Source organism: Nestor notabilis, unplaced genomic scaffold (genome assembly GCF_000696875.1).
Source record: "Nestor notabilis isolate BGI_N333 unplaced genomic scaffold, ASM69687v1 scaffold32458, whole genome shotgun sequence".
NCBI classification, from domain to species: Eukaryota; Metazoa; Chordata; class Aves; order Psittaciformes; family Psittacidae; genus Nestor; species Nestor notabilis.
Genome location: NW_009940193.1, coordinates 1 through 22,615, shown reverse-complemented (window position 1 = coordinate 22,615; position 22,615 = coordinate 1). Strand labels below are relative to the sequence as shown.

At 38.3% G+C, this 22,615-nt stretch overlaps 1 protein-coding gene across 1 annotated transcript; it reads left to right on the top strand.

Moving 5' to 3' along the window:
* Window positions 1-2,551: 2,551 nt before the first annotated feature.
* Window positions 2,552-16,215, top strand: PECR (peroxisomal trans-2-enoyl-CoA reductase; the record flags this gene model as incomplete). The annotated part of the gene is made up of 7 exons (XM_010020232.1): window positions 2,552-2,708; window positions 9,769-9,934; window positions 10,602-10,683; window positions 12,838-12,934; window positions 15,208-15,318; window positions 15,898-16,009; window positions 16,127-16,215. Coding segments are annotated over 7 exons (814 nt in total), but the record flags the coding sequence as incomplete, so codon positions are not given.
* Window positions 16,216-22,615: the final 6,400 nt, after the last annotated feature.

Sequence of the window (22,615 nt, the reverse complement as noted above, 5' to 3'; positions counted from 1 at the left end):
GAGTTTATGGGTGAGATGTTGTGACAGGAGTTCGTGAACAGTGAGGAGGAGGTGGGGTTGATGTGGGACTCTTATCTTTTGACCCACTGGCACTTAAAAGATAAGCTATTTTAAATAGAGTGGTCAAAGGGAGGTTATACTAAACTCGGACCCTTTCATGTTTCCTCTTAAGCGAGTTGTCATCTTGCTCAACTGGAAGATTTACTTGGTTGTTAAACTGAGTCTTATGGCATAGTACAGTTTTGAACTGTTGTCCACACGGTCAGCTTAAGAGTGCTTCTCACTCAGTGCTTGTGACAGAAATGACCTGAAGTTAATCTTAACTGTGTGCTTTGTGGGTTTTCTTACCACATTGATTACAGAGAAGTGGTAAAATCCGGAGTGAAAGGCAGCCTTCTGAGTCATCCACCATGCAACACCTTTTCTGCAGGTTTCAGCATAATTGCCTTAAAAAGGTGCTTTTTACGCATCATCCTGTTGTTGCTTGATGAAGTTACGCAGTTACCTTAAAATCGTACTTAATCTGATCTGCATTATTTTTCTCAAGCAAAGTAACAAAAGTGTATACCCATAACTTCCTATATAGAAAACAAGGCTGCAAATCGTGTGGGAAAATGAAGAATGAGCTATGGCTGAAGTCTGCCTGAGTAACCTTCGTTGCCTGCAGACTTGCTGGCTACTCCTGACAAGATAATGACTGGGAGTTGTTTCCGTGTATACTTTGTACTTTAGGCTGTACTGTTTCAGAGGAGTGCTGGATGGACAGAAAATGCTTGCAGGAGCAGTGACAAATAATGCCAGTCATGATGTAGTTGTTTTTATAACCAGTCTTGTATGAAGCCTTATGTACAGATTTAAACCTTTTATCTAGAAATGTGTTCTTTTTCGTCCTCTGACTTTATCAGGAAATGGTCTGGTCATAAGTTTGTATAGTGGGTACCAAGTGTACCTCAGTGAGTTAGAATCTCCCATTCCACCAGTTATCGTATTTAGTAAAACTATGGTCTTTTACTGGACCTTACTCTATATCAGTGTGTGTATTAATAAGCACTTAAGTTGATAAATATAACTGTGCTACTGTGATTCAGTATTTTGTGTTGTTACTTGTGTGTGCCATTTTATGAGCTCTGCATTAGTCAGGTGGCTGTGCAAGTGACGAGTTCATAATTTAAAAAATCAGGAGATGTCAGAGACTGATATCTTTACATGCATTGTTTTAAGATGGCCACTGATTTAAGGTGAAGCTCCCATTCCTAGGGATATTCTTCCTTCTGGAAGAATTAAACTCCTTTAGTTATTTATTTGTGTTTATGTGTAGTTTTACAAGACAGCCTGAGCCAAATGAACAGCTTGCTGCTCTTTACTCCCACTAGTTATTTTGAGCTGCTTCTTGTGTTTGTTTGACCATGAGAGGCCAAATTCCACTTAGCAAAATAGCAACAACAACAGAAAAAAAAAAAAAAAAAACAAAACCAAAAAACCCACCAAAAAAAATCCCCAAAACAAACCCCACAAAAAACTAAAAACCAACCCACCTGGCAATATGTTAACTTTTTGGGGGGTTTGGCTGGTTGAGGGTGTTGAATCAGTTAATATTGAAGCAGGTGAGCAGCAGAGCTGCTGGATGGCTTCTGCTGGGCTTCTGAGACTATGGAAGGAGGGAACTGGGAGCATGATGTCCTTGCCTGCTTGGCAGTGGAAGCTAGTAATTTGCTTATCCATAATATGAAATTGTATGCCTACTGGATTTGCATTAGGAATTAATCTGCTGTGCTCTGCTTTTGTCTGTGTAGTAGCAATTGCTAAAGCCTGAAAGCTGTCCTGAGTCCACTGGTGTGACAGAGAAACTAGACTGGCTGTAGTGTAAGTGCTTGCCATTAATTTGGCACCTGCATTGTTTTTCACTGTAGTATGAGTCCTTCTGCCTCCAAATGCTGAAATAAACAACATCAGAAGGCTTGAGCTCCTGCCTATTTATAATTCTCCTTTTCGAGCTAGGATTCTGCACTGTGTGGTGATGCCACAGGGAAGCCTCTGTTCCTGCTGTCTGTAGTCTGCAGATGGGAATTAATCTTGTGAGGCTGTCATCCTTCCCTTCAGACTCTGTAGGGTTAAAAAGCATTTGCTCACTGCTAGTCCAAATTACAGCCAGACATGCAGTAAGATTATTTTTGTTGTTTTAGGAGCAGGCATTTTTTTGTAATCAAGACCTGCTGAAACATCTTTAAATCATGTAATTGATAAATGAGGCAGCTGTGAGCAGAGGCAGCAAAAGCAGTGTCTGAGACCTACTTTGCTGACTCTGCAGTTCACAGCCTATCTTCCCTTCTGCGGGAAGGACAGGAACCTTGTAGACATTTTTTTGATTGCTCTTCTTCTGGCACAGTGGGATCTCATTGCTAAGAAGCACCTGACATCAGTAATTTCTCTTGCAAGAATTTCAACACTGTATCTTCTAGACAGCGACTAATAAACTCACATCCTACAAGATATCTCCATGATGTTATTAAAAAAACTAGCGTAATTGTAATTTTAACTATGTTACCTGAAGGATGTTTCATTTTGTCTCTACAGGTTGCAGTGTTGTTATTGCCTCTCGTAAATTTGACCGATTAAAAGCTGCTGCAAAAGAACTGAATCATACATTTTCTTCCATGAGTCCTGCCAAAGTGACTCCCTTACAGTGCAATATCCGCAATGAAGATGAGGTAAAGACTAGTGATGTTGTTCTGGGGCTTAGCACCTCAAAAGTATATTCTGTATATAAATTCTCAGATCTCCAAAGGTCTGCCCCGGCCTTCTCAAGAGTGGTTTAGAATAGGGAAAAGGTGCAGTAAAGCACTATTAAACTGATCTAGATAAATGTGCTTTCCAAGGGAAGACCACTTTTTAACCACCTGAGCAAGAAAGCATTTGTAATTGCAAATATTTTTCTGACCATGCATATGTATTTCAGATATTTCTGGGAGAAGCAGACCTTGGAACTGCATGTTCTACAGCCAAGTCAGAGCCCACTTAGCATGGTTCTTTGTCACATTTCTGTGACAGCAGTGAGGGGGCGTTAACTTGTGAGGATGGAGACCTCAGAATAGTTCCTTCAATCAGGAAGTCATAGCATGGAATCTCAATGCCTGTGACTTGACACAAGTGCCCTACATTGTCAGTTCTGCTTGTATTGAAGAAAAGAAAAAAACCCCAAAAAAACCCCAAAAAGCAAAAAGCCGTGGATATTATTATTTTTAGCCATGTTTCAAATTTTGGTTACAATTTGATGTGTGCCTTATTATGAGCTCTATTTCTATCCCAGTTTTTCTTTTTTCTTCAGATTACAAAGAATGGAAGATGAAGAGCAAAAGTACTTAATCCACATTCTTCAAAAGTCAGCATTCACATCCTAATTTTTTTAATCTGTGTAATTAAACGTTTAAAAGTCCATCATTAGGTTGGACCTTTAACTTATTGAGGACAGCTAGAAAATATTCCAGTAACCACTGACTGCTACATTTTTCTTAACCTTTAAAAGTCTCTGTTAAATTCTAGTATAACTTAATGACCTTCACTAGCTATGTAGGTTCTTGAAATAGCCTAACATGCAACCATAAAGCAAATAAAAAATAAAATTCTTCCCTCATAGAACAGCTAGTGCTATAAAATATTTAGTGATATACTCAGACTTTCTCTCCTGAAGGAGATGAGCCTTGGGGCTGTGCAGTGTGTCACTTCACCTACCAGTGAATTTTAGATTAGTATTTACTAGCATCAGCAGTGCGATATAATAGGTTATGACAGATGTCAGAGGGCAACTTACATGACTAAAGCTACAGGAAAGAAAAGAGATAAAGAGAGAGAAAAGGCTTAAGCCTTCTTTCACATCACTATTCTTGCAGAAAGTACTCTGGCATGCTCAATAACCTTCTGCAGGTGAATCTTATTACTGCCTTAGTTAAAAATGGGTTAGTGGGAACTGCAGTGTTCTGTGAGATGATAGGGAGCTTGGATGGCAAAATGAGGTAATCTTCACTAAACAAACTACCGTTCCTTCTTTGTTCCCTGTTTATTAAGTGTGGCTAACTACATATTTGACAAAACAGCCTTAGATAGCTTTGGAAACTCTTTTGAAGGTGCTTTTAAAGCCCATTTTATAGTGCTGTATAAAGTTTTTCAGTATTATTCATGTTACTGATAGCCATGCTGATACTTTGAGAAACTTCTGGTTTGCTATTACCCTGCAGTTTCATCATAGAATTGTCTTGTTTCTCATGTAGCTCTACTTATTTACAGATGCACCAGAACTTTTAATACGATGTTGGAGAAGCCTCCATCAGGCATCTCCTGGCAGTGCAAGTTCTCTTAAATCATTGTAATTTCATATCTGTATCTATTGAAGGGAAGGTTCAGAGGAATAAAGTAAATTAAACTCCAGTCTTGCATTTTTCAGTCATCAACTCAGTCTTATAGTTTGACTCACTTCAGTTCTCCAACTGCTTACTACTTTCTATTGAAATCTTATTTAGAAAAAAAATCACTATGAAAACTTTTTAAGCCCTTTGTGAAAGATTTGAATAAGGAATGCAATTTCTGTTGCTTTTTAATGTAAGAACTTCAGTGTACCTGCTAAACAAATATTTATCCATTCCAGGTGCCCATCTCCAAGACCATATATTTTTACTGGTTAGAGACATCCTGTGATTTTTGTTCTTTAGCTCTTGTTTTTCTGTTTCAACATGGGAAAAAAACTTCGGAGTTCAAGCCTCCTTAGATGTCAGAACTGATCCATCACAGACTACAAAGCCCAGGAAGCTTCCTGGAGAACCGCATTTCATTTAGTATCTCCTTCTCTTTGATATCTCACTGAAACCTTTCTAAGAGTAAATCTTTCTCTTAAAGGAAGCCACAGTTATCACCTGTAAAAACAAGCCATCTTTTTGTTTGCTTGGGCTTTTTCACCTCCTAGTACAAATCTTAAAGTAACTGACCTGCTTTGGAGGTGACACACCTCATTCCTCCTGTGTATCTTAGTCTGGATCTGTGAAATTCAAGCATGAGAAGATCCACCCCTCATCATATAGTGCAGTCAGTTCGTTAGAGCTCTTTCTGGCCTAGGAAGAGTCAAAAGAGGTGCAGTGAATTAATTGCAGCAGAAGCTTGATGGCAGATATCATGGCAATAGCTTAATGAATTCGCATTTTGAAGTCTCTTAATCTTTATCCTCAGAGGCCCTCTTGCTTTTTAGCAAAGCTTACGTTTTGTTTTATGTACAAGAAATAATCTTGCTTGATGGAGGATTTTCAGCCACTGCATAATCTGTCAGGTTTATTTGTCACGAGTTTGCTGCTGCTGCTGCTGCTTTTGGCTAGTTTTCTACTGAGTGTTTTGTAAAGGGTAACAAATCCGTTTTGTTTTTGAAGATGAAAGAGTTGAGGGTTCTGGGAAGCCAGTAAGAACAACTGAGGGTTTTGTGCTCTGTCTTCATTGAGCCTTATCCTGAAGTAATGTCTGTTCACCTGTTCCTTATCCTGTGGTCTGGAGTGTATATAGTTGTTCTGGGTTCAGCTATAGCAGTCATTTTTTCTCCTTCTTAGTACCTGGTGCAGTGCTGTGTTTTTGACTTTCAGTCTGGGAACAACGCTGGTAACACCGATGTTTTTAGTTGTTGCTAAGTAATGTTTACTCTGACCAAGGACTTTCTCAGTCTCATGCTCTGCCAGGGAGGAGGGGAAGCCAGGAGGAAGCAGAGACAGGACACCTGACCCAAACTGGCCAAAGGGGTATTCCATACCACAGCACGTCATGCCCAGTATAGAAACTGGGGGGAGTTACCCGGAAGGCCCAGATCGCTGCTCGGGTCGGGCTGGGTATTGGTCAGCGGGTGGTGAGCGGTTGTGTCCTCTCCCCTTGTTATTCCTCTTATCATTATTATTGGTAGCAGTAGTGGTTTGTATTATACCTTAGTTACTGGACTGCTGTTATCTCAAGCCGTGGGAGTTACATTCCTCCAATTCTCCTCCCCATCCCTTCGGGAGCGGGGGTAGGAAGGAAGAGGCGGGGGGGGGAGCGCGCGGCTGCGTGGTTCCAAGTTTCTGGCTGGGCTTGAACCACGACAATAGTGATCAGTATTACTTCTTAGTGATTATGAAGATGAAGTGATTGTAATTATTTCAATGTTTTCTAGTACTGCCCAGATAACTGTTGAATATAACAACAGCAGATAAGCTTGCTCTTGCTGAGATGCAGGCTGGAGAGGTCTGTGTGTGCCTTTTCAAACCAAGCCCTTTTTCCAAAATCGAATTAATTAATTAATTCCAGTCCCTCAATGTAATGGTGGCCAGACTGAAGGAGAGACATCCCCTCCTTTTTCCAGGAGGAAGGAAAAGAGCCTTTTATTTATCTTTGTAGGTGTTGGGAAGGGGAAGCATTTATTTGTGTGTCTTAAATGCTGAACTACAGCAAATCTGTTGATAGGGGAAAGACAGACATGAGGAAGTTTTTAACCTTGTATAGCCTTTGTGCTATATGCTCCGGACAAATATTTATTTAACTGACACCTAGATAAGTAGAAGACATATCTGGGTAAGTGGAAGATAAAATCTTTTACTTCTAGTAGGCCAGTGTTCGTGTAATCAGCAATTCAGAATTCTGTGCAGGGTGTCACATTTCCATACTTCAGCTCCAGCAACAACTGTGTCTGGACCAGACCCTGAGGGTAAAACCTATCACTTGGACATCTGACAAACAGGATTCCTTGAGACAGACTCAGTGCAGTACTATTTAGCACTTACCTTGTGTCTGAGTACACTAGTAGCTTTTCCAATAAACTTTATAGCTTGGCATAGTCTCAATTGGTTAGTAAATACTGTGTAAAGCCTGTAGCAGAAGGCTGTGGCTTGGTGGAGAGCTGTGGATAAGAGACACCTGTTGTACTTCAACACAACAGTAACACAAAGATAAAAATACCTGTTATCACTGTGCAAGAATGGCTACTAGTTCTAGTCCCCACATAGCAAATCTCTAGCACTTTGCAGTGGGTAGTTTGCATGGTAACCTTTACTCAAGCTTAAGGTGACCTGTGAATGCAAGTGGACATTTGTCACTTTTCTCTGTGTCAGTCAGCAAGTACTGTCATCTCAGTTATGTGTGAAAGTGTGCTACTGCATAATACTTTTGAGTTGCAGTCACACAAAAAAGGTCCTTATTGAACAGCTCCAGTCTTCTGGTTATGTCTGAACTGCCTGGTTTTGTTCTTTTCAGTCTTTTTCAGAAGAATATTCTAGACTGTTAGCTCTGGCTTGTGCAGTTTTGCTTTGCTTCCAGAGAGTCTTTAGTAGCTTTTTTATTTAGTTCTTTCTGTGTGGATTTTGAATATTTAGGAATAGAAAGGCAGCTTCTTCAGTTCTCACTGTGATTTAAATGTGTTCTACCGGACCCTCTTTCTCTCTGTGCTGGTGGCTACTGTCACCATGTTTACTGTAACTGGGAGAAGCACTGCAACGATGCTTTCTCTACAACACAGAAGACATTGTGAAGATTGCTACAGTTGGAGCCATCTGAGCTGTCACTAGAAAGCTGTCACCTGCTAGCTTTTGCTGGCTTTCTGAAAGCAGAACTGATATGCAGTTGGATTGTAGGTTTGGGTTGGGGTTATTTTTGTTTGATTTTTGTTTGTTTGTTTTGGTGATGTTTTTATTTTTTATTCTTTTTTTTTAATTGCCTTGGGAATATGGGACAAGAAGTAAGAAAAACAACAGTTTCTTAAGATACATGTGAACTATTTTGAATTGATATGTCATAGCAGCTTTTGTCTACTTGTTGAAAACCTACTTGTAATTTTTTTTCCTGGTGGATTTTTCTTCTGATAATTTATTGGGGTTTGGGGATTTTTACTATCATTAGCATTTTTCTTTTGCTTTCTCCCACCCTGGCCCCCCCAGCCTGAATAGTCTGAGTCTGTTCAAACATTCCATGTACTGAAACCATTTCTCTTCCATATATGAGCCTATACTTCAGTGACTTATGAACAACAACATTCAAAGCAAGATTTTCAGGCTGACAAGGAAAAGAGTTTGATGTGCTGAGCAAAGCATGATTTTTGTTGCCTAGTGAGGCATAACTTGTTTTTGTCTGGTTGTGAGCAAACCCACAAGTCTTTGTGGCATGGTGGTTCTTACAAGTCATGGGTTCGGGACTGCTGTCACAAATGTTCTGGGGTTGGGGGTTTTTTTGGGTTTTTTTTTTTTTTAATTATTTTTTTCCCTCAGATCCCACAAGCTGCAGTGACTGATCTGAGGAATGAATAAGATGATCTTCAAAACTTAAAGATGGTGATTTAGGTATCAAAATTATTTTTTTAGGGCATTTTTTTCTCGGGAAGCATTAGTTTTCAATCAGGCTTCAGTCACTATGTTTAGGTTTTCTTCTTCAGAGATGTGCATCCTTACAGGATCCATACTGTCCTGCTAAACCATCCTGAAGTGTAAGGGAGCTATTTATGAGACTGAGTTGATGACAGTCTTGGTGAGTCACCAACATGCATTGCTGTTGCTCTTATTTTTTGATGTTTTCTACTGCTAATTCAATAGAGAGGAGGGCTGATGGACATTCTTCCCTTAACCAAATGTGTTTCAGCAGTAGCATTGCTCCTAATGTTTGGTTGGGGGATTTTTTGCATTTTTTGCATTTTTTTTTTTTGTCTGTGTTTTCTTTGACCGCAGATGATAGATTAACCTTTTATGTATGCTTGAGTAGGAATAACTGATGCATCCTCTCTAGTTACGATAGGTAATGTAAACAAGAAACACTCATGTTGTCCCATTTCCCATGTTTCTTGAGATAAAGATTAATTTATTAAGCAGTTGCTACAGAGTTCTTAATACTATCTTGTAATGTATATTTATACATCAGCTTTGCTATCTGTAAAATCTTTGAATGCTTTGGAATATGTTCCCGTCCAGAAGCTCTCTTGTGCTTACCGTCAATGTGTGGTGAAACTGCTCTACTTCCAGAAAAAGACAATGCAAAATGGCTTAGTTTACAGCCTGTAGCTCAGATTAGGTCAATATTAGAGCTAGGTTTAGGTTCTCAAAATTTCCTTCATTCCATATGAACTTTAGCCAGTCCTTTTCTGCACTGGCAGCTCTTTGAGTGAGTGAGTAACATGTCTATTACTATTTGCTGTTAATACCTTCTCAGAGTACCCAAAGGTAAATAGTGCCAGACAGTGCTCTTAATTATAAGTATTCATCCAGACAGTATCTGCTTAGTCAAATATTCACAACCTTTTTGCTAAAGAACACAACTTGTAGTATTTTCATAATTTTTTCAAGTTTTTTTGGGTAACAAACTAACCTTCTTGGTTTGTGTAAGAAGGTGTATATATCAGATGAAAAAAACAGTGGTTATTTTATATGGAATGCTTCCAGCATCTGGTGTGAACAACTCACCCTTGTGAAAAATGTCAGGACATTCTTAGTAGGTCTTAAGTAGCTGGCTTTTGTATATGTTTGCTTTTACAAACCTTCAGCAGGTTAAATCCCCTTCTTCTTTCTGTGCTGGTATTTTACGTAGCACCTGTGTTATAACAGGAAGATCTCCTAGGTAAACAACTTGGCCCAATCCTTCTTGGCTGACTGAACTTGTCATACTGATCTTGCAGCCTATATGAAGGCTGATACCTCCTCTTTATGTGTGAAAAGGATATGAGAAAATACTGTCTGAGAATGAAATTTGGTATATAGTTTAATCAGAATACTATACTAACAAATACTGTTTCAGGTAGAAGCTTTGGTGAAGTCTACACTAAGTCTGTATGGGAAGATTGACTTCCTGGTGAATAATGGAGGGGGCCAATTTGCAAGTCCTTCTGAAGCCATCCGTGCAAAAGGCTGGAATGCTGTGATAGACACAAATCTGACAGGGACCTTCTACTGCTGCAAAGCAGGTAAGAACTGCACATTAAGCATTTTTTGTTTATTTGGTTTGTGTTTTCTATAGCAGTACCAGAAGACAAGAAATACAAAGTTTCCTTACCTTCTTTTTTCACGCGCTTACCTTACAGCGGATTTTTGTTTTCACAATCTCATCCAAACCTTTATGTTAAACTCTACATTACATTTGTTCATTTGTACAAACATACATTTAGGCAACTATGATCCTATGGTTAAGTCCAGATTTGGGGAGTCAGTTTTCTTGAATACTCACTTAAAAGATTGTAGGAAAACCACTTAATTTCTGTGGCCTGCATTCACTTTGTGTAATACAGGAAAAGATTTCTCTCCTATTAGGGGTGTAAATTTAACTTTAAATTTAAGTATGATACATGATTCTCACATAACACTTGGAATGTGGAAATGAAAGTAATTTATCTGGAAGCATGAATTCCTGACTTCTACCAAAAGGCTTCTTGAAAAAGATCAAGCCTTATCTGGACCACACCTGTTACCAACCCAGTGCTGAGGCTATGGTACAAAGAGCAGATTGTTTATCTATGTCTACACAGGAAGTGTGTAGTGTAATTGGAGTTAGGAGCCCAAATTTGGCTCCAGTTGGCCAGTTCATTTGCCTGCGTTTCTTCTGGTATTTATAGGTTATCTTCCTCCTTCATACAGTGTACAATGCCTGGATGAAGGAACATGGAGGAGTCATCGTCAACATTACTGCTACCGTGAGAAATGGGTTTCCTGGAATGTCGTAATATATATTTTATTTTTACATTTTCCTATGTTTTCCCCATGGAAGTGCTAATTGCTCCAAAATACTTCATTTTAGAAAGGTGTGCACTGGGCAGCAGCAGAGTATAGAAATACAGCAGTTAGGTCAAGAGAGCAATCATATCACTTGGCTATGGAGTAAAGGGCATCTCTGTTCTCTGGCAACTTGTTTGTAGGAAACTATGAAGCAAGACTTGCTAGCAAAATGATATGCTAGTGGCACTAGTTGCACTTAAATGTAACCTTTACTTACTCTCTCTCCAAATTTGTGGAGGATTTGCAAGAATTTGGCACCCATTTTCCTCTTCTACTGTTAGTTTAGAGGTCTTGATGGTCTAGTGAGTTGTGAGAGTTGAACTGGGAGTAGGGGAGCAGGGAGGAACATTTCTAGCACGTTCCCAGGTTTTGGCTTTGTCCTTTGGGTCACGTAATGCCTGCCTTTCCCATTTTCCTTTTTACTCTTGCTTTGTAGCCATCTTTCTTGGCGAAGGTCTCAGATGCAGAGAATTGGTTCTGTTTGCTCTGCTCCTTTCTTGACTGGGAGGAGGATCATGGGTACAAACACACTACCACATTTGTAGTTCTTTTATACTAACACAAATGATCACACCTGTCCACATGAAAATGCAGCATCCTCCCCATATCTGTGTGTGTACTATATTTATGCAGATTTCTTTATCCTCAAAATGGAGGTGAGCCAGGAATCTTCCGATTTGAAAGTTTTCCACCAAAAAAATGTCTATCTGTTGAAAGAGAAATAATGCTCAGAACATGAATACAGATTAAATTTTGAAGTTGGCAAAATGCTGCATTTTGACAATTTCTTAACTTAAAAAAAAAAATCTAAATTTCTTCTTTGAAACCACTTAATTTTTTACATTTGAAATTGAATTTCTATTGAAGGAAATTGATCAAATGTTACATTGCCTCTCTTTGTCCTGATTCAGGCTTTAAAGCTTTCAAAAATTAATATTTTTTTTTAAGGAACAGCAGAATATTTTCTCACTAGTTTGTTGACAGTACAAAATAAATTTAGATATCCACAGGGTGGTGCTGAAGTTACAGTTATTTCAGTTTCTCTGTTCTGGTTAAGTCTGGTTGAATGTCACAGCAAATAGGCTGAAGCTGTATTTGAGAGTTGAATCAAGAGATAAAAAACCTAATTCTGAATAACAGTGGGAAAAAAGCTTCCCAAAAAGCTGTTGTGTGTGGATGAGGATGGGTTGACAAAACTACTTTCAAATTAAATTCTTGTTGATTTGATACTTGGTTTAAAAATGTACTATTGAAAATGACTTACCTTTACAAGTCTGGCCACCACTTGTGCCAAAAATCACCTGATACATTTTTGCATGAGTGTTACTTCTGAACATAAAACTAGTTGATTTTTTTTGCTCATATTGTGCCTGGAAGTTATTTATTTATGGCCTAAATATATGAATAAGTTGCGGTTTATGTTTTCCTTAAGTTTTTCTTATTCCTTTCATGGTGTGTGAGAAGCTATTGTATCTTTCTCCTCTAAGCCTGTTTTGTTAGTCTAAAGGAATAAAATTATTAGTTTTCTCTGCATCCCATTTTCTGTTGTTCATCACTGCAGTCATTTTGTCTGCATTTGCTCAACCTTGTGGGCATTTCAGACTAGTTTTCTATAGAAGTAAGGTGTATGAGATGACTCTGCCTACGGTCTTCTCTATCTCCATCCCCCTATAGTAATTTTTGAATAGTGGTTTATTTTAATCATGTTTGTCAGAAGATCTAAACTTATTTTCAGACCACTGTCCTTCCAAGTGTTTGTCTGTGTAGTCTACTTTTTGTAGTTTTACACAGTTTGGACTTAACCTCCAGTTGAAAACAAAAACATTTTATAAGCCTGCTTCCGCAATAAAATGTAGCTGGCCTCAGTCACACTGGGGAAGAGACGATAAGTGTTTCCAAAAATGACAGGAAATCACGCCATAGTTTGTTTAAACTGTGATGCTATGGTCAAATTTACAAACTAGAAAATATCTCTCTCTCACGGCTGGTCCAGTCATAGAAAGTTACTCTGACTGCCCTAGTGAGGATGTGGTAGAATTAACATTGGGCACCATTAGCTGAGGGAACAGATGCTTCTTTTGCTTTCTTTTCTTAATAGGCATTCAGGAGCTGCAAGAGCTGCAGTGAATAACCTAACGAAGACTTTGGCTTTAGAATGGGCCCACAGTGGAGTAAGAATCAACAGTGTTGCTCCTGTAAGTAATGGCAAATGATCTGATTAAACTTAGCCATCATACATGTTCAAGGCTAAAACTTTTCAGTCCAGAAGGGATTTAAAAATCTATAGCCTGTAACTGTGGATTATTTATATATTTCTTTATAATTTCCCCAGCTGCGTTCTTCAGGTCATTTTAGAGTGTTTTGTACTGTTCAGATGATGAACCAGAGATGGGGTATAAAATTGCTTCTGCTTTCTGCTTTGATTTGGCACTCTTGTTTTGATTTGGTTTTTTTTGTTTGTTTGTTTTGGGATTTTTTTGTCTAGCTTAATGAAATGATACCTGGGAGGAGCTGTTGACCTGTCTTACAAATGCTTGACATAAAATTACCAAATGCTTTGCATTTCAGTAATGATCATGTTATTTCTGAACTCACAAAATTTTTTCTATTTGAGGTTCAGGTATGCTGACAGTTTCCACCTGTGTTTACAAAGTTATTTTGAAAATCTTTTGCATGTGTCACAATGTCTTTTACTTTGTCTTCTACATGTTAAATTAATTGGTTTTAGGCACAGGAAGACTGTATTTAGAGTGGATCTTCTCTCAAAGACATTAAGTATAAAAATATGTGTTCTGATTATTTTTTTTTTTCTTTCTTATCAAATATATGCAGACAGGAAACCACTATAGAGGTCAGCTAAAATATGCATGTCACATTTCTGAGGAAGTAGGTAGCATGTAGCAGTTGTTTTAAATACTTGTATGGAAAAAGCAGCTGTATTTTTCTAGTGCGTGGTGCTGCAGACATAGAGGTTATATAGAAGCCCTGGCTTTAACATTTGAGATTGTGTGATCTGTTGTGATCTGTATAATCTTTGCTCTTAACCACAATTTATTTTGCATATTTAATCCCTTGAGAACAAAAGAGGAAAGGGAAACTTTGTTTAGGTCCTTCTACATTCAGCATTTATCTTATCTCACAATACAGTTAAGTGTCAGATTTGTTTAACTGGTCCATAGGAAGATCTTTCTACTAACTTTGTAGGATGCTGTATATCCTGTTGTGCCTCTTGTCCTAAAACATCTGGCTCACTTTATTTGGCATAGCACAGAATGCTGAATGGCAGATGTGTGATTATCGTTCAGGTAGTCACTCTTACGTAGCCTCCGTGAGGCCCAACTCATCAGGAGACTTGTTAAATATTAAGATCTACTGGCTTGTTTTTCCTGTTTATTTGGGGTTTTTTTTCTGATTTATCAAGTCTTGGGGAAGTAATTAAGACAGAATTATTATGTGAATATATTTTTCAGGCATGATAATTACCTAATGAATCATACTAATTATACATTATAGCATATGTCAAAAGAAGTTTTTGACAAGCAAACACTTCAGTGGTTTGGCTCTTTGAGAAGGATTTGCTAGCTTTGTTACTATGGTGGTAACAAAAATCCGTGTTGTAGTTACAGTAACACTTCATATCCTTCTGTCAACTTTGTGGACACACTAAACCTGTAGTAAACCTACAGAACAGTTAACAGTTTATAGGAGCAGAGTAACATGTAGGGAATAGAATATAGAGAGGGAAATGCATTCTAACAAAATAGTTTCACGTACCAGTTATTTCCCTAGTGCCCAAAACCTAGCACTCACATTTCACAGATATCTTAGAAGAGAAATCTTGGCATGTACTCCATGGATGAACTCAAGTTTTGTTATCTTACTTCAACTTGAGTCCCAAAGGTTCTGTCATAACTCATCTATGTAACCCTGTGTTACCACTGCTGTAGACCCATCTTCCCTCTCAAGTCTAAATTGGACTGTATAATCATCAGAGCAAAGGCAGTCACCTTTTTCTATTTCTATAGCAGCTAAGTAGGGAGAGTCTGAACTCTGTGAAATCTGTCTGCTTCCATAATTCACAATGAAATCTATCTAGCATTCTTACAGATTACAAGAAACTGTTGAGAACTTGTCCTTGGGGCTTTGTAGTTTTCTGCTGTAATCTAATATGAAATGCTTGTCATTTCAAAACAGTCTTTGAGTTTCTTCCTATGCTTTCCACTGTAGTTACTGAAGTGACAGCAGAGAATTGTAGTATCTGAATTATTTTGCTTGAATAGAGATGTGGCTAGCAGCTGAATTACCTTCTTGTATAAATTATACTATTCCATTAAGTTTTAAAACTTGCATTCAATTGCTGTTTGAGTACTTTAATGCCACAGAAAATGACAACTTCACAATTTTACAATGATCACAGTTTAAACAATATGCAAGAGAAGTTAATTTTCACTATGCTGTTTTAAAATAGGGACTAGTTTTTTCAGAAACTGCTGTTGCGAATTATGGAGAACAAGGTACAGTGATGTGGTTAAAGAGCATACCAAAGATTCCTGCCAAGAGGCCAGCGGTTCCTGAGGAGGTAGTGTATTTCAGAACGTTTGTGATATTTCTACTTCTGTGTCTCTATTTTGAAGCCTCTTTATTATATGGAGAATAAGAAAGATTTAATTTTGCACTATGATGGATTGTTAAAAAAGAAAAAAGCTTGTAGTAATGTGTAGTATTGCCAAGTGGGAAACTTAACCAATAGTCACTGTTTTACTGAAAGTTTAATTTAGATGCCTTTTACAGCTGATGTGTTTCATAGTAGACACCAGTTTCTGAAAAAATTGACTTCCAATAAGGAGGACTGAAAGAATGAATTTAATGTGAAAAAAAGTGTATCTTTAAAGTACTTAGCTCTCTTCCACCAAGAATGTCCATCTGTGATAAACTAATCAACGTTTTTGTTTGATTTTCCGGTACCTGGTGTTGATCATTGAGAGCTTACTGGTTTTCAGCTGTTATGCACCTGATGTTTGAGGCTGGAAATAAGGCTTTAAGAGTATTTAGTTTTCATTACTGAGTAGGAAACATTGGTATGTCTTGCCTACAGAAGTTTTTACAAGAACAATTCACAGCAGTTTAAGAAAGATTAAAATTGTCATTCTTGTGTTAGATCTCTCCTGTAGTGTGTTTCCTGCTATCTCCAGCTGCTTCTTACATAACTGGGATAACCGTGGCTGTGGATGGTGGCCAAAGTTTATATAGCCATGCCCTAGAGATACCTGGTAAGAAATGGGCTACAGAATAATGCCCTTCAAATTATTGAAGTCAGGCAATGGGAGGACACAAAACTAAAATGCCTCATTTCTCAATCAGTTAAGTATGTTATTTGTTTTCTTCAGATCATGACAGATGGTCCTCGCCACCAGCAGGAAAAAATTCTGAAATGCTTAGAAAGCTTCTTTCTGGCAAGTTCAAGCCAAAGCTGTAAAAGAATGAGACTTCACCTTATTCCTAGTTGCACACTTGCCAGTAATCTCGCTTTGTGATACTGCTATTCTCGGTAATATATTTTTTTTGCTCGTACATAACTACATTGAGTACCCTAATCTTCACTGGTTTGTATTTAAAACTTGAAAAGCAGTCCATAGGGAATTTCTACTCTGAAAACACTCACTGCCCTGAAAACATTCGGTCTCCTGGGGAGGGAAGGTATAAAAGACAAATTCTCCATTTGTACAGACATTAAGAGTCTCGGACAGAAGTGAATAAATAATAAAGGGAGTAGAGAGGGAATGTTTCAGAATCCTTTTATTGCTGATGAATTTGGGGAGAAGGTTATTTAAATCTCTGTTATTAGTTGCATTGGTAACTCTTGAGGTATCTGTTAGCTCTACCCTATTTCTGTTCAGCCACACACTGAGTGTTCAACAATGATTTCAAGACTGAGTAGGTATTTCTCTGAAAAGAATGAAAAATAAGGCAGAATACCATTAGTAATGTTTCAAACTACTATGGCATATCATATTGGAAATGTTTTTAATTGTTTGCAGATATAACAACATAATGGAGTTAAACTGGTGGCAACTTAAGTTTGCTAATAGAATAATCAGATAAACTTAAGTTTTAATATACAGTGATGGAAAATCATATAGATTCAACAATTTAACATCCAAAATCTGTAATGAAGAGCTGTGGTGTATATTGTGGTGCTTTCTGCAGTATGCTGTATTGTTAAAGCAGAAACTTGGAATCCTTCATTTACCTCTTAAAATGCTTTCTATCCATACTTTGTTCTCTTACAGTATTAATGCAGTTTTGTTTGTCAGTGTCTCAAATAGGTGTGATTTTTGTGATCAATGGAGAGATTCCATTTAAAAAACAGAAATCTTGCAATATATCACTTGAAGAGGCTATATTTGTCATTATTCACTTTTTAAAATTCACTTCAAGGCAAGTGTTCCCATGTCTGGTAACTTTAATCAAAATATAAAAAATAAGTAATGACTGTGTTTGCTGTAACAACTGAAATTTGTGGAATCAAGTTGCTGCTATGGAAGTGACCTCTTTAATACTTCGTTTTGGATTGAATGTAAGAGTATCTGCAAAGAGACTCTGTTTGTTTGTTGTCTGCAAAGTGTCTTTCAATAAAATATGGGAACTTGCATAGGCACATGTAGACTGCTTTTTCATGAAAATCTGAATGCCAGTTTTGAGGGGAGGGTGTTAGAACCAAAATGCTTTCTCCTTTTGATATGGTCTCCTTCCTTAATAACTGGGTGCTCATTCATGTGGTATAAGCTTGTACAAAGATAAAAATCAGCCTTTTTCAAACCTCTTGTGCAAGGTGTATTTTTATTATTGCAAATATTAGTTCAGGGTACTCAGCAAGAGAATTCCTGAAAGAAAATGCACCTGTTAGATAACTAACTGTAGCAGCCTGGCCCATTGCATTTAAGGAAAATTATTTTGTTTGTTAAGAGATTATTTCTACATTCTTTACATTTTTCTGTAAAAGAAGGTTAAACTTGAACAGGCTTGAGACTTGTGCAATTTATTTTCTCTTCACATTTGACTGTGAGCTTCTATGATACATGCGGACTGTAGATTTGATGTGAAATGGAAGTGATTTGATAAAACTAAATTACTTTTACCGTATCCCAGAACTTGATTGAGCATAAACTTGGAATTAATTACTTTATACTGTTGCAAATTTCCTCTTCAAGTTTGCTGGAATCTGAATGTTCATGAAGAGGGGAAGTTTATACATAATGATGGTGAAATGCATCACTCATTGAAATGGAATATTGATGAGCATTATCCTGTGTGGGAGATATGTTCAGTCTGGAATTAATAAACTCCTCCACAAGTAAGAACTGTAACAAACCTTTCCACTTACACTGAACACAAGGAACTCTTTTGTGACCTTGCCATCTTCAACTTCCAGCAGAGCAATGGATGTATTAGAAAGATATAAACTAGTTCTTCAGAAGACGCTTGTTCCTGTGTGTGCTTTTTTCCTTGGCAAGAAACAGCATTTGTGGAGCCATAATGCACTGCAGCTTAGTGCAATAGGAGAATATACTCAAAATAGTCTAGGGGTAAGTATGGTGTAAGAATACAGAAAATACACCCTCAAAAAGAGAAGGGGAAACATCAGTGTTCTCTGCCTTTTTCCCATGTTGTGTTTTTTTTATTCTCCAGTAATAATACTTATGTCCCGCATGTGCTGAGGCTTACTGTGCACAGTATTAAAATGCTTATCACATTATATTAGTATTAGGATAGTAACTGCTTTGCTGTGTTTTGAAACGATCACAGCTCATTTTTTTGTTCAGTTTTTTTTGGGGGGGGGTGTTGTTTTTTTTTTTTGTTTTTGTTTTTGCATATTTTTCTTCTTTTACCAGGAAGAACATGAAATGTTTAATTCTTAGAATAAGAGGTTGTGTTTTGGTCTTTTCCTCTTTGGTCCATTTTTATGCAGACTAAAATTATTTTTAAATTATTTCAATGCCTTGCAGAAACCCAGTGTTGTGTCGGCTGCAGCATGAATGTTTCAGGTTTCTGCTATTAGTGCTGCAGATAATATCAGCTGTAGCAAAGCTGTTCCTACACTGTTGTACCAACAGCTCTTGATCAAAGGGCATTGAGAGGTTAAAAAAAAAAAATGGGTGTGGCACCAAAACATCCCTGACCTGTGTAAGATTTGGGTATCTGAAGATCAGAGAACAGAGCTTGATTTATTTTTTTATTTTTATTTTTATTATTTTACAAGGGAGGCAAATGCAACCGTTGGAAAAGGGTTGAGGAACCTTAGGAGGAATCAAGGTTATTTATTGACTAGACACTGAAACTGAACAGTTTGCTGTGCTGTACAGTTATAATAAGCACAGAGAAAACTCTTAGAATGACAGTTACATTTACCATTCTGTTAGAAATCTCTTTTCAGTTGCTTTACTATTTATCCCTGGCTAAACCTGTACCTATTCTACCTACCGCTTATCAGATATTCATTTGACTGATAAATACGTGCTTATCAACTGCTACTTTGCTCCACTGTCTGGTGTTATATCTGAATATGTGTTGTAGAACTTTACATTTATGAAAGCAGCATCATTCTTTAAAGATTAACAGTCATCATGTTTGCTGGAGGGAATATAGTCTGTGCAGTGTCAAAACAAGGCTTGCTTGTTACAAGCTTTTATGGTTATGCTTAGTCTTCTGAATAGTTGTATAGAGTATCCTGTATAATCTTTAAGAAAGCATGCTATTTGCCAGACTGTGTAATTTCATCTACTTCTAATCAGCATCTCCTGGTTTACTCTTGCCTTCTCGAATAGCAGACTTGTGTTAAATGGCTAAGTAATGTAGCCATTAGGGGAATAATCTTATTAGTAAAGTCAATAGTGTTCTGGGTAACTGAATATGGCTGAGTCCTAAAGGTAAATGGATTGCTTCATAAACTTCAATGATAGGGTTGGAGCAGACAAACCTATCAGTACTGCTGCCCAGACTCATTTATAGTGTACTTTTTCTAGAGAAGCAACTCCATACCTGAATAACTACTCTTATTTTCCCACATTCTAGACAAGTTTCAAGTGTTATAGACAAGTCAGTAGCTGGTTGCTCTTTTGTTTCATTTTGTTCTGGAGCTAAACTGAAATGTCTTGAGCAGTGGGAGTGCATCCTGAAATGCAAAATACTAAGTACAATGGGAGATTCCAGTCTGAGTAAGAAATATATTTGCTAGGGGGGAAGATGAAGCCTGTTCTGAGTCTTCCAGCCAAGGCTTAGGACTGTCCTCTCTGAGGTATTTGCTCTTCCTCTCTTTCAGCATCAGCCTCACAGTGATGATGCATTTGTATTGGGAGGAACTGGAACTGCTGAGATAAAGGCATGTTTCTTCTGTCATGGAAAGGCAGAAAAGCACAGCAGGGCTAGCGAAGGCTTGAAGTAATACTATTGTTTGCTCAATGCATGAGAGGTGGATTTAAATTTATAAACAGAATGTTGGCCCTTCTGCCAGTGAGAATCACGTTATAACATCCTGGCATCGCAAACGTTATGCTGCTCCTGTTCCCAGAAGACATTTTGACTTCCCTTATCTGCTCTGTCTTTAGCAGCTTGTTCCTCTACCAGATAACCCCTCTTTTGGTTAAAAAAAAAAAAAAAAAAAAAAAAAAAAGTATTAAATTAATCACTTAACTAGGTTATTTTCTGGATGTAATTCAAAATGTGGTAACATAGTAATATGGTGCCAGCTATAGGGAAGAGTGGTGGGGAGGCAAAGAGACTTGGGAAGGAAAAGAAGGATGATGTCATGGCCATGAAAAGGAGCTGTTTAGTTCCCTTTTAACATGTTCAGAAGCTATGGCTTTAGTGTTAACTAATACAGTCACCTGTTAGCCTCAAGCAATACATCTAGAAGGTGAGAACCTCTTATGGCAATGAGGTATTGAATCTGGAATCCATGGAGAGTCATACTGCCAGATTTCAGTCAATTGAGTAGACCATCCTAAGATGTGTTTATCCACTCCTCCCGACTTCCATTGCCTGTATAGCGCTTGTGCTGAATGCATAAAGAGCTAATACATTTTACTGCAACTTCTGTCATCTATTTTTATACTCTTTTTCCATATCAGCAATAACACTTTTCCCTATAAGCTTTATTTTGCTCCAGTAGCATGACACATGATCTCAGAACCATGCCCCTGGGTTGGGACTGAGTTCAGCGTGAATGGTGTCATTAAGTGCTAGTCCCTGGTGTTGATGGATTTTTTTTTTAATCTCAAAGTCAATATTTAGCTCCTGGTACTGAAGATGCTCTGTTTTAGGGATTATGGCGCAATACATGTCTGTTAGGATGTACATCACCTCTGCAAAGCACTCTCAGGACAGTGTTCACAGTGCAGCGAGAGTGCTTTGTGCCAGGAGGGCTTTGTGCAGAAGTGCAAAGGACTGCATGGGCAGAGGAATGTGGGATGCTTCTCCACAACCCTTGCCAGCTGCTTCTATGGTGAAGGAATTCTGACTTCAAAACCTACTGTTCACTAACCCTTCCTCCATCAGTGAAATCTATTTGCAAGATGCTAAAACTGACAAATGGCCATGAACCAGAGCATTAGGGCCAGGGAAACACTGGATGTGTTTTCCAAGCTGTGTAAGCAGCTGTGGCTCATTCATCTTGCTTGATGGTGCAGCAGCATCACACGTCTTTTTTCCTATCATTTAGCAGAAAAGGTCACCTTTTTAACTTTATAGTTAAAGGCTTGTGGTCACAGCAGATGTCTCATGAACATGGCTGACAATTTTGCCAACTGTGAACAAAGTGTGTTAGCTTTGAAAGACAACTATGTCTCCATGTTTGCTCTGGAGTTCTTATTAATCAGTGTGAATCAGAGCCTTGTGCCTTTCTTGGCTTCATCACATGGTCTTTCTTTAGCACAGTCCTCTTCAATTCTTTTTGTTTGTTTGTTTTGGTTTTTTGTTTGTTTAATATTTGTTTTATCGTTTTCTGCAGCCTATTTCAGTGGAACACCAGGATGTGGGCCTTGATGTGCAATTTTTTAGTTTTATATGTGGTTGCCAGTGGAAGTTTATGTGCCTGGGTGTGCAGCTTGGGGTCTTGTCCCACTGATGACTTGCCTATGTACCAGCGTAATTATATATGCCTATAATAATGATGTAAGTCTTACAACTTCCATTCAAGTAGATTTTCCCAGGTTTGTTTAGGGTGACCAAAATAAACCCTCAGCCCTTGTTTTGGGTATATTTTGAGGGCTTGTCCAGGCTTTACAAGCCTCTAATTGTCTTAAATACTTTTGCCCACATAGCCAGAAAGCAGTGTGAGTGCATCTCTGCTGGGATGGCTATGCAGCAGTCAGGTGCAGCAGCACAGCTCGCTGCTGCCTTGGTACACCTCTCTATACCCATTGCCCATCATCAGTGTCACTCAAGGGGGTTTGCTAAACATGCACAGGTCATTCATGCATTTGTACACAATGGTTCATGTCTGCAAGCTTATTTTTTAATCTGTACAAAACTGATTACAGTGCTGTAGTAGTATTTACAGTCATGTGCTACTTAAGTCTTCGAGGGTCGCAGTAATAGCTGTCCTGCTTCATAGTGGGAGGTACTTCCTCACTGATTAACTTCACGTAGCATCCTCGTTCCTAGGATGTATTGACTCCCTGAAGGAAGAAGGTGGCTCCTGCAGGGAGCAGTCAGGCTGCAGTGGGAGAAATGGGCATCTTGAAGGTAGCAGAGCAGCATTTTGGATTGTCCTAAAGTTGTGTGTGTGGCCTGCTCAAGGTGGAGTTAGGGCAGCTTGTCCTAGCCGCAGGGCAGCTGCTCTGGGCGTGTCGGGGACAAGACGCTTTTTTGAGCTAAGC